General features: G+C 38.2%; 2 protein-coding genes across 5 annotated transcripts in view; one reads left to right on the top strand and one right to left on the bottom strand.

Moving 5' to 3' along the window:
* The window catches only part of DOCK2 (dedicator of cytokinesis 2), a 168386-nt gene that overhangs the window by 90071 nt on the left and 63552 nt on the right, over window positions 1–14763 (bottom strand). The gene's annotated exons all lie outside the window — the stretch shown is intronic.
* INSYN2B (inhibitory synaptic factor family member 2B) lies at window positions 2328–10912 on the top strand. Of its 2 annotated transcripts, none has more exons than XM_061456402.1 (3): window positions 2328–3912; window positions 6872–6946; window positions 10408–10912. In XM_061456402.1, exons 1-3 carry the CDS (start codon window positions 2534–2536, stop codon window positions 10592–10594), a joined length of 1641 nt encoding a protein of 546 aa, XP_061312386.1. In that variant the 5' UTR covers window positions 2328–2533; the 3' UTR covers window positions 10595–10912. The 2 variants fall into 2 exon arrangements, with proteins under 2 accessions (XP_061312386.1, XP_061312387.1); XM_061456403.1 differs by having other exon boundaries at window positions 10413–10555.

Here is a 14763-nt window from a genome sequence, read left to right as displayed (position 1 = left end):
TTAAATCCTACTACATTTCTCCTACCAAAACTGTTGATATTATTATTACTCCTACAAGACATAAACTGAAAATTGGCGCGTGCTTTTTGTTATGAGCGACACACATTACATTAATACATTGAAAGCATTTTTGTAAAATAGATGCTTAGAACTTTTCATACTCGGTCAATGTGAAACAATGAGCAAACCAAGACCAGGAAACGGTTGCACCAAAAAAGAATGGAGAACGATAACCCAGGCAAGGGAAAATGTTATTTAAACTTAGTCGCTGGCAACTGATTTGTTAATCTGAACACAGACACCTATAACTCGGTGAAAGCACTAGTTTGGCTTTTCAGTCCAAGTAGTAGAGCATTCCTCCCTATACACTTTTCACCTTGTTTTAATAATTTGTTTGACTTTGATTACAACAATTCACAGGAATCCCAGACTAGCGAATGCCAAGGTGGCTGAAAATCACACAGAATTAAAATAGCAATTTGCAAATGAAGAATGCGGGAATCCAGCTCAAATGCCTCTATAGCCAAAGCAGACAGCTCTCCTAAAGCCCTTAAGGGCTTTTTACTTGTAGTCAAAATACAAAGGATTAGATTTCTAAAGCCTCTTTCCAAAGGTAATTAGGCAAGTATAACTTTTAAAGCAGTCCATCTGCCTGGAGCACAGCAGCTGTGATGGGAAATGGAGAATGCTACTGCAGTATTTGGATACATTCTCAAACAAAACTGCAAAAAAGCCTCCAGTAATTAGTGGACAATATGAGAATTCAGAACTTGGCACTGGAACTCTATCTGCAGGAACACTTTGACTTGTTTATTGTGTATACTTGTTTCCACTGAACAGGCAGTGCAGTGAGCTAAGCGACCTAATGCTAGCATATCCTGAAAGTAAAATCTGTTATTAATGTGCGTATTTGTTTCCTCAATATCTCACACAACATTTCTCTCTGTCGTGAAATCTTTCAATGCTCACTTTCTTCTCAAACTTAATAATAGAATAATATCACATAATTACTTTAATTACATCACATTGCCTGAATGGTACAGGAGGCTACAGAACAGTTTGCTGTATTCTGGAACAGATCTCACCCACTGCACCTATCTCATCGATTCTTGCAAATTAAATATGGTAAAGTTTCTGCAGTGCTTCAACAAAAGATACACTAAGGCAACAGAAGTAACAAGGCTGATAACAGAATCAGGGAAGAGGATCACTGGGAAATTGACACTATGCTGGGAATTTAGCTGCAGTGTTAAAAATCACTGCAAACCTAAAAGCACACTAGGCTTGGTTATTCAGAATCCCATAGAATATTTCCTCTATTCTGCATAAATGCCTCCTCTTTGCCCTATTCTGTTCTAGCAGCTGATTTCAGATTTAGCATTCCTTATTAAAAATACAGGAAGCATATTTCACACACAGGTACATCTCATGGGTGAGTTGTGAAATTCAGGACTTAAAAGCTGCTACTATTCATTGTAGATACCAAGCTTTAGTTCCAACTATTCTGGAATGATCTGGGTAGGAGAATGAGTACTGATCACAAAGAGAAAACCACCCCTCTGAATGTTTTGTATCAATCTTTAGTATTTTGTATTTCATATGAGGATAACTTGAGGCACTTCAACATTACGAAACATTTTTAAGTTTCTGTACACGTATCTCACTACCAAAGATACAAAATCAATGGAGATGGCAATTTTGAGGAGACAGCATAAGAAATTTATCATATTTGGCACTTTGTTCATCTACAACTATTGTTACTTTCAGGAAACATTTCCCGCTGTTCCGCACTTGCTGGTTCTTCAGACTGGACAGCTCTCCTGGTGCCAAAGTATTTACAGAAATTCCCCAAGTGAAACAGTCCCTTGGATGTGACTGGCCCTGTATTTGCACAAACTGAAGTAACAGCTACACAACGATAACTTCCCCCACGGAAACCCACTGGATGCTGCATTTTTACCTGGTCAGAATTGATTACAGTTTGCTTAGCTGTTTGGGAAGATTAGTTTCATTTGCACCTTTAAAAAGATGGCTGAAGAAGAAAAACTCTCTCTAAAGAAAGCAATTCAGTTTGGCATTAATGGGTATATTTCATTAGGAAAACTATGCATCAGAAATGAAAATACACCCAAAAGTTATAATGCTTGTTGTTTCAACAACATGCAAATAAAGCACATGTGACTGGTCCATCATAAAAAAAGGCTGGATCACCAATGGAGAACTGACTGTCACACAAGAGCCATCAGGAAAGCCATAGACTCCACCTTACCTTTAAATCGTCTAACTGTAAGCATAACAGCCTATGTAATTTTGTAATCTGAAGATTTCTGCACTCCCTTGCTACAAGAAATCTTTCCTTAAATATGGTATAGAATTTCTTTATTTTAGTATTTGGTCAATTAAATTTGAAAGGGCATTCCTAAAGAGAGAATGTCAGTTAAAAGCACACATAACAAGAAGAATGAACAGCTTAGCTTCTTCAAGAGCAAAGTATTCATTTGCACCTTAGGAACAATCTTAATATTCAGTTCAAATGACAAATGAAATGGGTCGCAAAGAAACACGTTACTTACAGACTTTAAATTGTGATTCAATGGCCCAGCAAAACATGAGAATGCGCCCAGTGCTCCTGAAAAGGAACAGTCTGGATTCAGCTGATTTTATAAGGCAGCCACAGCACCGCAGGAGCAAATCTCAGCAGGTTCGATTCAAGGATGATGGTGTGAACACAAAGAACGAGCTGGATCCTAACCCTGCCCAACATATAGCATTCATGGCTGGAAAACCAGAAATATTTCCTGATCACAGTTTTTTGCTACATCGATCTCCATCTGCTGCAAGGGCTCAGAAGGGGCTTCAGAATATTGCCATACAAACATCTCCCAGCCTCAGGAAACACTTCCCAGTTTTTAAAAGAAAAAAGCTGACCGTCAGCAAATCACTAACGGAGATGCCAAGTGAGCCTGCAAACTCTGTCCAGGTGAACGGCAACCTTTCTGATCAAGACATGATGTCTTCAGATCTCTGTTACTTAAGAATAACTAATCATTTGGAAGATGGGTTTAAGGAGAGTGAGGTGGATGGTCAGTTAAGTCAAAGGCCATCAAAAGCACAAAGCAATGGACCTATCCAGACTGACAGTTTCTCAGGATCAGAGAAGACAACTGTTTCTACACAGATGCCTGAATACATACATGTGAGTTTTCCAAAAGACAGCAATGTTTCCATGGATGCACCAGACACAACCACGAATTTAAGTAATTCACTGCATTCTTCTTCTGTCATAAATATCAATGGAAATAATGACAGCAGCACGCTGCTGTCTAATTCTGGAAAAGCATACCCTTGCCTACTCAATTCCAGTAACTGCAGTGAATACAATGCTCATGCTGAGTCCTGTGAAGCAAATAGAAGTGATTCGGAGTCACTTGTAGCCAGCAAAGATGAAAGCAGTAAGGAACCTGCTCCATTCCCATCTCCATCACATCACAATTCATCTTGTTTCCTCAGAGACTGTCAACAGACAGGAGAGCACAAAGCAGATTCCAGCTGTGTGACATTAACAAACGATGGTCACACAATAATCTCAGTGACCAGCAGTAATGCGTCAAAATCTATTCTGACATGTAGTTCTGAAATGGAGAACAATTCTACCCAGCCAGCTGTTTCCCAGTGTAACAGCTGTTTAGAAGGATTTCACATAAAGTCTTATCTGCCAAGGAATGAAATAAACCCACAAACCAACAAAGAGATTAGCGGACTCAATCAAATCCATTTGGCACACGGTGAACTCTGTGCCCTCCAAGGCAGGCTGCAGTCTGTAGAGGAATCTTTGCAGTCCAACCAGGAGAAGATTAAAGTCCTTCTGAATGTAATCCAAGACCTGGAAAAATCCAGAGCCCTCAGTGAAGGGTATGGTGCATTTTAATATCAGTAATTCAGCAGTAGTGTATAGTAGATGCTAGCATTCTTGCAACCTTTGCTCCTGAAAAACCCTTTCCCGAAATATTTAGAGATGAGTTTGCAAAATGGTATCTTACACCCTTTTCCTGGCGTTTGTACCTCAGCAGAGAAGAAAGTCTCTTGAAAATTTGCCTTTAGCTGATACTGCCTTTACTAAACCCAGTGTAAGACATGTTTTATTAACTCCCTGTTTTATTTAGATTCGTGGTGTCACATACAAAATCACTGACACCTGAGATCCAGCTAAAACCTGTATGCAGAACAAAACCCTACAGGCTAATGTAGTATAATAGAAATCTTTAGCAAGAAAACTACCTCTTATTAGCAAGATCAGATATGCATTTAGTGCCAAAGCAGTCCTACAGCTGAAAGGGTTTCTATCAGCAAAACTCTCCTTCTGTGCAACACATTACTACTGCCTTCATAAGCAAGTAAAAGGATTAGCAGCTAAAGCCCAGCATCTGCAGACAGTTGGGACCCCCCCCAACACTGCTAGTTGTATGTCATGACACCACAGGTGCTTAAAGGGCATGCCTTGAAAACAGGCACAGGTAAACTTCAAGGGCTCCAGAATGTCAGGAACATTTCATGGGAGATGGAGGTAGGTGCTTAAAAGGGATTAAAACTATGAACATAGAGCGTGTGGAGATAGGTAGCAAGAGCTCGCTTTGGAATCTCAGGTGTCAATGGCTGCTTTCTGCACTGTCATGAGATGTTGTGACCTATTATTTATTTTTAGCCTGTTCTCATAGTGACTATAGCCAAGGCAGCCAGCATTATTTATGTAACTTAATCATGCAACTGATTTGTGCATCAGAAATAATACTACTACTATAAATGCAAATAATTGCTAAAGATTGGACACCTTGATAGAACAATGTTAAAATAGAATTTAAAATATATCTACGCTCAATACAGGTTTTAGAATATCCTAATAATGTTTTCCAAACCATGAAGAGCAGCTCCTACTTAGAGTAAATACAGCTAGGATACATTTTAAAGTTCTGTTTTATGATAACGTAGTTTATCCATCAAATACTTCTTGCCTTTGAAAAAATCCCAGATAAATCTGTCAAAGTATTGAGAGAACAAAGGTTCCATTTTACTTTATTCTGTAAAGATAAAACAATGTTAAATCTATGTCATCATTTACTCAGGCAGCTCAGGCATCTAAAGTAATCATTATGCACCACTGGTCCGAGTGCAAAACTGCATCCTTAAAATCAGATCATGTGCATCAATAGTATTTACTGGCTGCAGTTAAGGAGTAAATCTGACAGTGCAGCGTTCTTGTGGTTTCTGCAAAGTGTACTGAAATGTGAGACATGGAGATTTTGGGGTAGATTCATTTGCACAGAAATAGCACAGAACATGACAGTGACTTGCTCCTGTGACCCAGCCCCACGTCTTTGCACTTGCTCCCATGTGGACAGGAAAGGGTTGTGTGGCTGTGCAGAGACTGTCAGGACAGAACTAATCGAAGCCACGATTTTATATGCCCCAATTTTTTAACAGCTTCTGAAGAAAAGCAAATCCATTTTGAAGGTTTTTTTATTTTCTCCAAGTATTTTATCTGGGAATTGAAATGACCTCCTTGCAGTTTCTGATGGCTTACACTCATTAAAATAATTAACACACTATATATCACGTTAACATGTGATTTTACTCTGTACAGAGTACCTTTTTTTTCTGGAAACATTAACCATTTATGTCCACCTGACTGTTAAGGTGAAAATATTTCTGTTAGCTTTTTGTGACTTCATATATTTTTACTCCATGTAGCATTTCCCCATATAATGCAGCTCCAGCTATCCTTTTTCAGAGGATTGTGCTTAGTCATTTTTCTCTATCTGAAAAGCCCATACAATTTTCTAGTTCCAACTTTGTACAAACCTAGACACAGCAGACAAACCCCATGTAAACACACTGATAGCAAATAGGCAAAACCATTTGTAAAACACCAAAACCCAAAAGTTCAGTTTAGAAGCAAGATTCAAGGCAGGGGGTGGAAAGAAAAACCCGTGTGTCAACCTTAAACAATCACTTGTCTATAGTGTATTTCATACAACTAAAACCCAACTACAGTTCTGCAGGAAATTACAGGAAAAATGCCCCCTCCTTGTCCCCTGCATGTATTTATGTCTGACAGAGGACGATTTTCAATGATGTTTGAAAATCTGAGCATTACAAAGAGTAACTTGAAGTGAAGCTAGCTCAGATGACCCAGTAATATTTACAGTCCATTTCTGCTCATTTCCCATGTGGCTAAAACCAAAGGTTTTGCCCAATACCGGTCAGTGTCACATTAAGTTTCAATGATAAGCTTCAACCAATGCTGCTAGAATCATCTAGCAGTAAAACTGAACATCCCAAGTACTTGTGGAGGTAGTACAATAACACATGTGAAGAACCTCCACTTTAGGTCCAAAAGCAATCAGAAAATTATGTTGGTACAAACTGAACTCCTGTAATTCAAATAAAGCTCGTTCAAAGTGTTCTGCATCCTTCACATGTAATGAGCCACCGAGCTCAAGCTGCTTCTGCATGTCCATCATAAACATAATTGAACTGTAGTTGGTGTGAAGTATGAAAGTCACTTTATTTGTTTTCTCAACACTCCAAATTCAAACACTCTCAGCAGGAAAAGCCTGACTTGGTTACCTCAAGTGAGGAAACATGAAAAAGGGAAAGAATGGAAAGCATAAGGGAGAAATCAGATCAAGTCACCAAAAGCATGGATATTCAAATACCTTAAAGTATTTACAGGAAGCAGTTGCATGTCTAAGCGTTTTCACAAGTATTCATTCAAGAACCACCAACCAGAATCTTAGCATGAGGTGAGAAAGAAAGATTCAGTGATCTGTTAATGTAGGTGTAAATACACGACATGAACTACTGTCTGTTACAGGCGTAACTTCTATCACACTGGTCAAGACCTCAACAACTGCAGCACCTGCCAGAACACCGCATGTATCATTTACAGGTACCCAACTCCTTTGTGTCAGTTTGTGTTGTCTGGATACTTCACAGATGTATAATAGAATGCTTTGCCTACAGCTAGAAAATATCTCAATTATTCTAAACCTGGTTTTTAACAAAAGACCAAGTGATATGAGTGAGGTGGTTTTGTTTTCCCACGTAGAAAACAATGCTGGTCTTATTTGAAAGACGTACGTCTGAGAACTCAAACAAATTTCTCAGTAATGTTTCCCAGCATTGTTATTATCAGGATGCTTTTAAAAACCTCGATGCCATTTCTGACGATGAAGTTCTCCGTGTGTGCGACATTCTTAAAGCGAGGATTTCAGTAACAATTGTAAATCTTGGAAAAGACAAACAACTCAGTCTCCAATGCCAGTAAGCTACAGCTCATGTTTACATACAAACCAACACCAAACTCCCACGCTTCCCACTGCTCTAGATGTTTATTTGCAATTGTTTTGAGGGAGTGCAACCCGAGTGTAAGTTACTCCAGATTTAAACTGCAGTTTACATTAAACTCTTATGACCAAAACCCTTGGTAGTCCTGTGTTCTGGGAGCCGTATGTGCTTTGAATGCTCCATCTATACAGACACACTGCAGGAGTCCCCAGCTTGCCAGGCATCAGCAGGTACAAACCCTTAGTTATACCACATACTCAGCTTGTGCATTTTATAGGGTTTCTGCCAACCTAGAAACACATTATCCAATCTCTGCAACCTCAGTCGTGAGGCAGAAAACACACATCTTCAGTTATTTGATTACATTTACAAAAATAAAGGGTAAGAGAACTCTTCTTTTAGGTTGAAAACTTTTCCTTTGGTTCAAAGAACATGACAGAACTTTAGCTTTGCCAGTTTGCAATTTTTATGGATGTAATGAATAAGTTATATCCACATGGAAGAGTTTTTCACACTGTATTTTCTACATGAGCCAATTTTTTTAAAGTGCTTTGTAAGCTTGTTAGATAAAGTGAAGCTTGGACACAGCTTTGGAACCTGTTGCTAACATACAGCTCAGCCGAGTACCAATGCCCTAAACCTCTGGTAACAAAACCACAAAGTAATTGTCATGTCACAAATTGAACACCTCAGCTCCTCTGAGACAAAGGGGTTAGTCTTCTCCACAGCCCTCCAGATGCTTCAGGAGGTTACATGATTTATCCAATGGCACAGACTGGATCTGTGTAACAAGGGAGATCCAGGAGAAAACAGATTTTCTTGTTCATCGTCTTCGAACAATCTCTGTGCATTTTTATTTGGCTGTACAGGAACAGAGGTGACTACAGAATTTATGTACCAGCTACCCGTTAACTGCTTTCTCCCTTCAGAACAAAAAACTATGATGGGTCCCTTCCATTTTTAATTTACACGGTTTCAATACAGGAAAGACCCTGAGCAACAAGCACAAGAACCTGAACTAAAGAACAGGGGAAGCAGCAAAACACTGATGTGCATTTTTGGTCATTAGGTAGTTTGCAATGATAATGGTGCCTGGGGGCTTACAGTGCAATGATTAATAGAACACATACAAGAGAACATAGCCCTTCTAAAAAGTTTCTAGCTTTAAGAGGCAAAACCAGAGAGAGCAAGGAAACATGATAGTTTTCACTTTGCAGAGATGTTCCACAGACACGGTCATGAATATTCATTAGACAATATTCTGAAACAACTAATTGTTACCAGGTTTTGCTCTAGACAAACCCATACAATCCCTATGTTTTATGAAGCCAAAAAGAGCCGTGTAAGCATTTCTTTCTTTCTACTAACATAGCATCCCTGTTGGCATTAATTATTGAACCAGGTGCTTCGTCTTGCCCTCTGTTTTTTTGTTAATGTCACTGAAGCATCTTTATCACGCTCATTCTAAGCAGTCCCTGTGTCAAGCAACACACTAATTTCATATCAATCCAAGCGTGGATTACACCGATAGCTAAAGTAATAAAAGGCTTTTCGGGTGGATTACACTGATAGATAAAGTAATAAAAGGCTTTTCAGGTACATAGAATAGTGGCTGTAAATTCAGCTTTATTAACTATCCAGCAGGATTATGTGACATTACTTGGGACTTTGTGCCTAGATCCTGCAAGGCAAATGTTTACACTACAACGAACAAATGCAATTAGCGACTGAAACCACTGTTACCATGGAGTGTAAGAGACAGTATTAAACAAGACTGAACTGACCTCTTGCCTCTAGAGATGATCTCTCCAACAGTAAATTAGAAACACTGAAGAAGGGAATTGAAAAAAGAACACACGTATGCTATAAGCTGAACATTTCATTGTCCAGCATGTGATCTGGACTACTGAAAATTAAGTGCAGTTTCTTGCAATAGTCAGATAAAATTCAAGAGACACTGATCAAATGTTTCATTTATATCAGCTTCTTCTGTTTACTACATATAGCTCTTTGTCCTGGGATCACTCTCCAGTTCTAAATTGGAATAGTCCTATTGCTTTCCTTTCACAAGCTACGTTATTTTACTAAACACTCCAAACCACCTTAATTATAGGGGAAACAAGCTTCTTGTTCATTTTAACATATTACTCAACAATGTTTATGGATTTCTATATACATACAAATACACACAATTAATAGGGTTTCAAGTTATGCGTATTTGCGAATTTTACACATTTCTTGTACTCGGTGCCCAAATGAGGCTCATGGCTTTATTGTGGTATCTCTATATCCTTCTGATGATACCTTATTCCTCCCAAGGAGCTTGCATTATGGAAATCACAACCAGCTCCCTTTAACTCTCCCCTCTGCCTGCTAAAACCTCCACGGCAAGCAGGGTTTATACATCTCCCACTCTCCTGTCTACAAAAGGTGGTTGCAATAAAGGAAAGTCATACAGCACCAGTACAGCTGCTGGTTGCACGAGACAGGCTTAATCACTATCCGCATAGATTTGAACCTTACTTGAACCTCCTTGCACAGATCTGCTCTTCTGTAATAGACTTCTTGGCTCCCATTTGACATCAACAGTAATTATGGGTTTCAGTGGAGAAAGTGAGTTACACTCAACTTTTCTGTTAATTCATAGCACTTATTTCAAAGACTTACATATTAACTTAGTTTCACATATTTTTGGTCCTAGCGGAGACATTCCCCTTTAAAGCACTTGAGATTCCTGAATTCACACTAAGCCTATGACTGAGTTAGATTACACTATCAAAACCTGACCATGGAAAGGTCATCTTAATACATTTTCATTTTTAACTCCCTTAAGTTTTGTCCCATTTCATGGGCACAGTGTTGGAGTCCTTAACTCATAGAAAGAAAAAGGTTTCTCTTAGAAAAATTAAGAGATGAACTACTTCTCAAAGCATCAACCTATGCACTTTGTGTTTTAACCAGGGTCTAATACTGAATAGTGCCAAATTATTCTCATCCTTTCCACATCTATTTTACTGAGGGAATTTCTCACTTGCTACCTCAAATGTCTTCATTTTTCCATAGTGTAGAATATGACTTCAGACAACAAGAAGGAAGATTTCATCAGATTTTGAAAACGCTGGATCAGGCAGAGCAAACTCCAGCTCCAGCTTCACCTCAGAAGCTGCCATCTGATCATCCAGCTCCAGAGAAAAAGGAGTTGAGAAGAAAACCAAAAAAGGTGAAAAGAAAATGCTTCTGGTGGATTTGACTTCCTTAGGAAACCTTCTACGTTTCAAAAAACACTAAACCCGAAGAGGTTGGAGAGCACACACCTGAAAAACTGCTATTCCAACATCACAAAGATGAAGAATGTTTAATCAGAGTATCGGAAAAATCAAAAGAATCAAATTTACTTAAATCACCTCACTCAGTAAAGGTGCATGAGGATACTATTTTCAAAAAGAAACTGTTTCTTTCAAAAGGAAGCTTTCTCATTTTTTTCCAAGGACACTTTCATACGCTTTGTAAAGAATTTCTTTCCAACTTTACAAAAAATAACTATCTCTACTTTAAAACACAACGGTAGGCAAAACTAAGGGCCTCACAGAGTCTTTGTTTCCTATAAGCAACATGCGTTAAGAGGAAACAACTTCATTGACCTTTAAACAAATCACATAATCAAGAACAAATTCAGGGGAACCTATGTTGTTCAAAAAATCCCTCCTCAAAGGAGACAAGTATTTCACATCCCCACTCTTTTGTTGTTGTTGTTGTTGTTATCAGCTAATACTTAACAACAGAAGAAGACTTTCAGGCTTGGTTTTACTCCCTCCTTTCACTGGTTCAGCTTAAAAAGCAATCATTTAGATGATTCAGTGACTACTCTGAAAAGAATGAGAATCATAACTCAGTCATTCTAGGTTTAACCCCCTTACTCAAGCAAGGTCTAATCAGGTGAATTTGAGTTCTGAGGATCTCCAAAGACAAAAAAACATAACCTCCTGGGGAAAACTGCTGCCATTTTTTTCCCCCCTAACATCTAATCTCTATATTTTGGGCTCTAAAACTTGTGTCCGTTACTTGTTTCCCATTCAATTTTATTTTTAAGAGGAAGTAGACAGATAATAAAACCTCTTTCCTAAGCCTTTACTTCAAGTCTGAACATATCCAGTTTTCACTGCCTCTCTTCACATGTTATGTGCTGCATCCCACAGTCATCTTGGCGGTTTCTCTCCAGTAAGTTGGTGAATTTCATCTACTTGGAAGCCTACAACAGGACACAATGCCTCAGATGTCATCATGCAATGGAGTGAGGAGTATAACCAGTCTGGCTACTGTCTTGCTAAACCACTTGCCCAATTTGTCTATCACCTACCTGTACCACTGCACCAAAAGACATGTTTTTTTTTGGCCTTAAGATATAAATAAGTTAATATATTTAATGAACTAATCTGCATTTTATAAAAAAAAAAAATAAGTGCTATAAAGATTTCATCTGATGTCAATGGAGCTATCTCCTTCCTTCAGAAACAGCAGAGTTACCAGTTAGCACAGAGTATGCCAATGTAATCTACTTTAGGGCTGATGAGACTATTTTCCTCATGAAAACACAGATATCTTTCATATGGGGGGGGGGGAAGAAAGGAGCAGGTTTTCCAAAAGGGCACACTGTAAAGCCCAAATGATGTATTTTATGTTTAGTGGAATGTCCTGCAGACCTTTTCTTGGATGTGACTCTGGTTAATCAGTTCAAACGGTGCCAGGGTGTTCCACAGATTAACTCCTGGATCCTATTTTTCTAAATCATGCTGTATGAATTGTACAATGTTAGTTAAAGATGTCTGTATGCTTTTTGCACACTTCTGTTTCCTTGAATTCTTAGGGTTAATTACACATTTGAAAACACATTAAAACCAATTTTGCACAGAATGTTGTCTGAAGAACTAAGTTTTTTGCTAGAACTAGTGGTGTTCATGTAGAAGAGTGCATGCAAAGTGACGTGGCTTAATTTATTACACTTGGACAGGACTGACAGTGTTAAAAAACATTTCCATGCTGAGTTCAGTCAGTGCAGAAACGACAGGCATAAAATTATCATTATTTTAGAGGCTTTTCAGAAGAAAAATCTTCTACGAATTTTTACGAGCAAAAAAGGCTGCCTTTAGCAAGACAGAAAACCTCTTCAATAACAAAGGTGAGAATTAAATTATTAAATCAAAACATCTTATATTACACTCAAATACATGTACTGCTTATGCTGGCATGCCAAGAACATTCCTATGTTGCACTGGTCTATAATGAGACAATGAAGGATTTACTAGGGTGTAAATGTTTCTTATGTACTATAATAACATTTTAATATTAATATCCTCTGTAAAGGTAAAGGTATCATCATAAGCAATACCAACAGGCATAACACTAGCAAAATCAGCAAGTCTTCTGCAGTGAACTGATCTTTTGGGCTACAACCAGACTTCACACGTAACACACACAACATGCTTTCTACATGAAACTTCAGAGGCAACACTAGAGCAAAAGGCTATATGTTACATTGAAAGGGAAGAGTGGGAATGTGTAAGTCAGGGTACGCATCAGCCACAGCAAGAGGGGAAGACTGCAGAGTTGCTATCTGTTTTGTTTAGGCTCGTTCAACATAGAAATCTGTATATCCTAGCAACGCAAAACACCTACGATTAAACAGCTTTGTAACACCTAATGGGAGAATCTGAGCTATGTCAAGATTTCATATGTAAGCACTGGGGGTTATTTTTATTGTTTAATATTTTTTAAAGTTTTTGGTATTATTAATTCATATAGGAAATCTAAAAATTACCAGACACACTATGCAATTTATGATGTTGGGCTTGGAAAAGCAATAGGAATTAGTAGATTATTGGAAGAGAATGGTACTGGCTATAAAAATCTCTCATTTACAAAACTAAGATGTAATGCCTAGACCAGTTCTCAGAGTAGAAAACAGATGCTGGATATACATACAAACGCAGTCTTAAATAAAACCTAAAAACACACACAGACAAAAAGAACCCAACAGCAAACCACAGCTGACAGCACTTGCATACAAAATATTGAAGCCTTCTCTGAAAGACACATTTCAATGACAGCTACAATACATTAGTGCTAAAAAGCTGCACGGAACATGGCACATTCCAGAATGACTGTATTGGAAATTGCTGTTTACTGGAGTCAAACTCAATTAAGGAATTCAGACTGTATGAATAAAATACTGATTTCTCTCTGTCATAAAACAGCAGTTCAAGTAGGGCTTTTATAGTTTTGTGTACTTTGAGCTCTTTCCAAAAAAGCAACAATACTGAGTAATTCTAATAGCTTAGATACCAAACATCTTCCTAAGGAAATGTATTGTCTAATGTATGTTTTGTAAATTTCTAGGTTCTTGAAATGTGGTGTTATCTTTTGCAATAAAATGAGATATTTTTCCTGGGTTTCAGGAGTCAGTTAATAACAAACAGCATTTGGATTACAAAGGAAATGAACAATTGTCCTTTAGAAAAGGAAAACAAAAGGTAAATAAGCAAACAGGTCCCTCAACTTCTCTAGGTAGAGAAAGGATTACAATATGAATGCTGAACATAAAAGCTGTAACTCTTAGGTAGACCATCATCTTCTCCAAGTACCGCAGCTCTGCCCAATGCTTTCTCAGGCCATTATTCCCCCAGTGAGTATTGCCTTTTGCACCAATATGCTATCTAGAGTAGCCCCGGTTAACAGAGCACTCTGTTTTCTTTTCAGCAAAATCTTTTATGGCACAGTAACTTACACAAATATTGCCTAAAACCTTTTCTGTGCAGCAGAACTGCAGCCTTTCCATCATGCTGAAATGATATGGTGAACAAAGTCAAGAACATATGCTGTATTCATGGTATTTTTATCTACCTAACCAAGCCAATACTGAAGACAAGTATTTCTGTATTCTAGATATGTTTTCCTGCTATAATCACTGCAGTCAGACTTAATCTACTGCATCACAGCACCCTTTAAACAAAAGTCTAAAGTTCATCAAGCACTTAAGGTAAAGCTTGAAGAGCCAATTTCAGACAATGAACTTGTCCCTTTGTTACAAGTTTAGACGCACTTGTAGAACTAAACAGCCAAGGCTTTTTTTTTAATACTGAAAATAACCAAGCTGCTGTTAAAGCTTTCAATTGCCAAACATCACAACAAAGTCAAGACTGGCATCTAAGTCTTCTCTGCAGTAGTTGCAGAGACACAAACTACTTTTGCATCACCAGCACCTTCTCCTGACGGGATTATCTCCTCCGAGCCTGACTTTTTCCAGTAATTACATGCCCGAGTTTACAGCATGCCATTACCAGCTGAACACATTGCAGCACTTTCCCTTAATTCAACTGGCATTGTAGCGAGAAAAAATAAAGGAAACTGTAACCCCAAATCCTT

Source organism: Pezoporus flaviventris, unplaced genomic scaffold (assembly GCF_033815535.1).
Source record: "Pezoporus flaviventris isolate CSIRO_AGI_PZ_B2104156 unplaced genomic scaffold, CSIRO_AGI_Pfla_v1 ptg000023l, whole genome shotgun sequence".
Lineage (NCBI taxonomy): Eukaryota > Metazoa > Chordata > Aves > Psittaciformes > Psittacidae > Pezoporus > Pezoporus flaviventris.
The sequence above is the reverse complement of the archived record's forward strand: the minus strand, read 5'-3'. Positions and strand labels throughout refer to the sequence as shown.

What these genes read in the sequence shown, in the direction of transcription:
- INSYN2B (XM_061456402.1), top strand. Translation starts at nt 2,534, where the DNA reads ATGACAAATGAAATGGGTCGCAAAGAAACACGTTACTTACAGACTTTA. An exon ending in TCCAGAGCCCTCAGTGAAGG is followed by an intron (nt 3,913 to 6,871) that starts GTATGGTGCATT and finishes TGTCTGTTACAG; the next exon opens with GCGTAACTTCTATCACACTG. An exon ending in ACCGCATGTATCATTTACAG is followed by an intron (nt 6,947 to 10,407) that starts GTACCCAACTCC and finishes ATTTTTCCATAG; the next exon opens with TGTAGAATATGACTTCAGAC.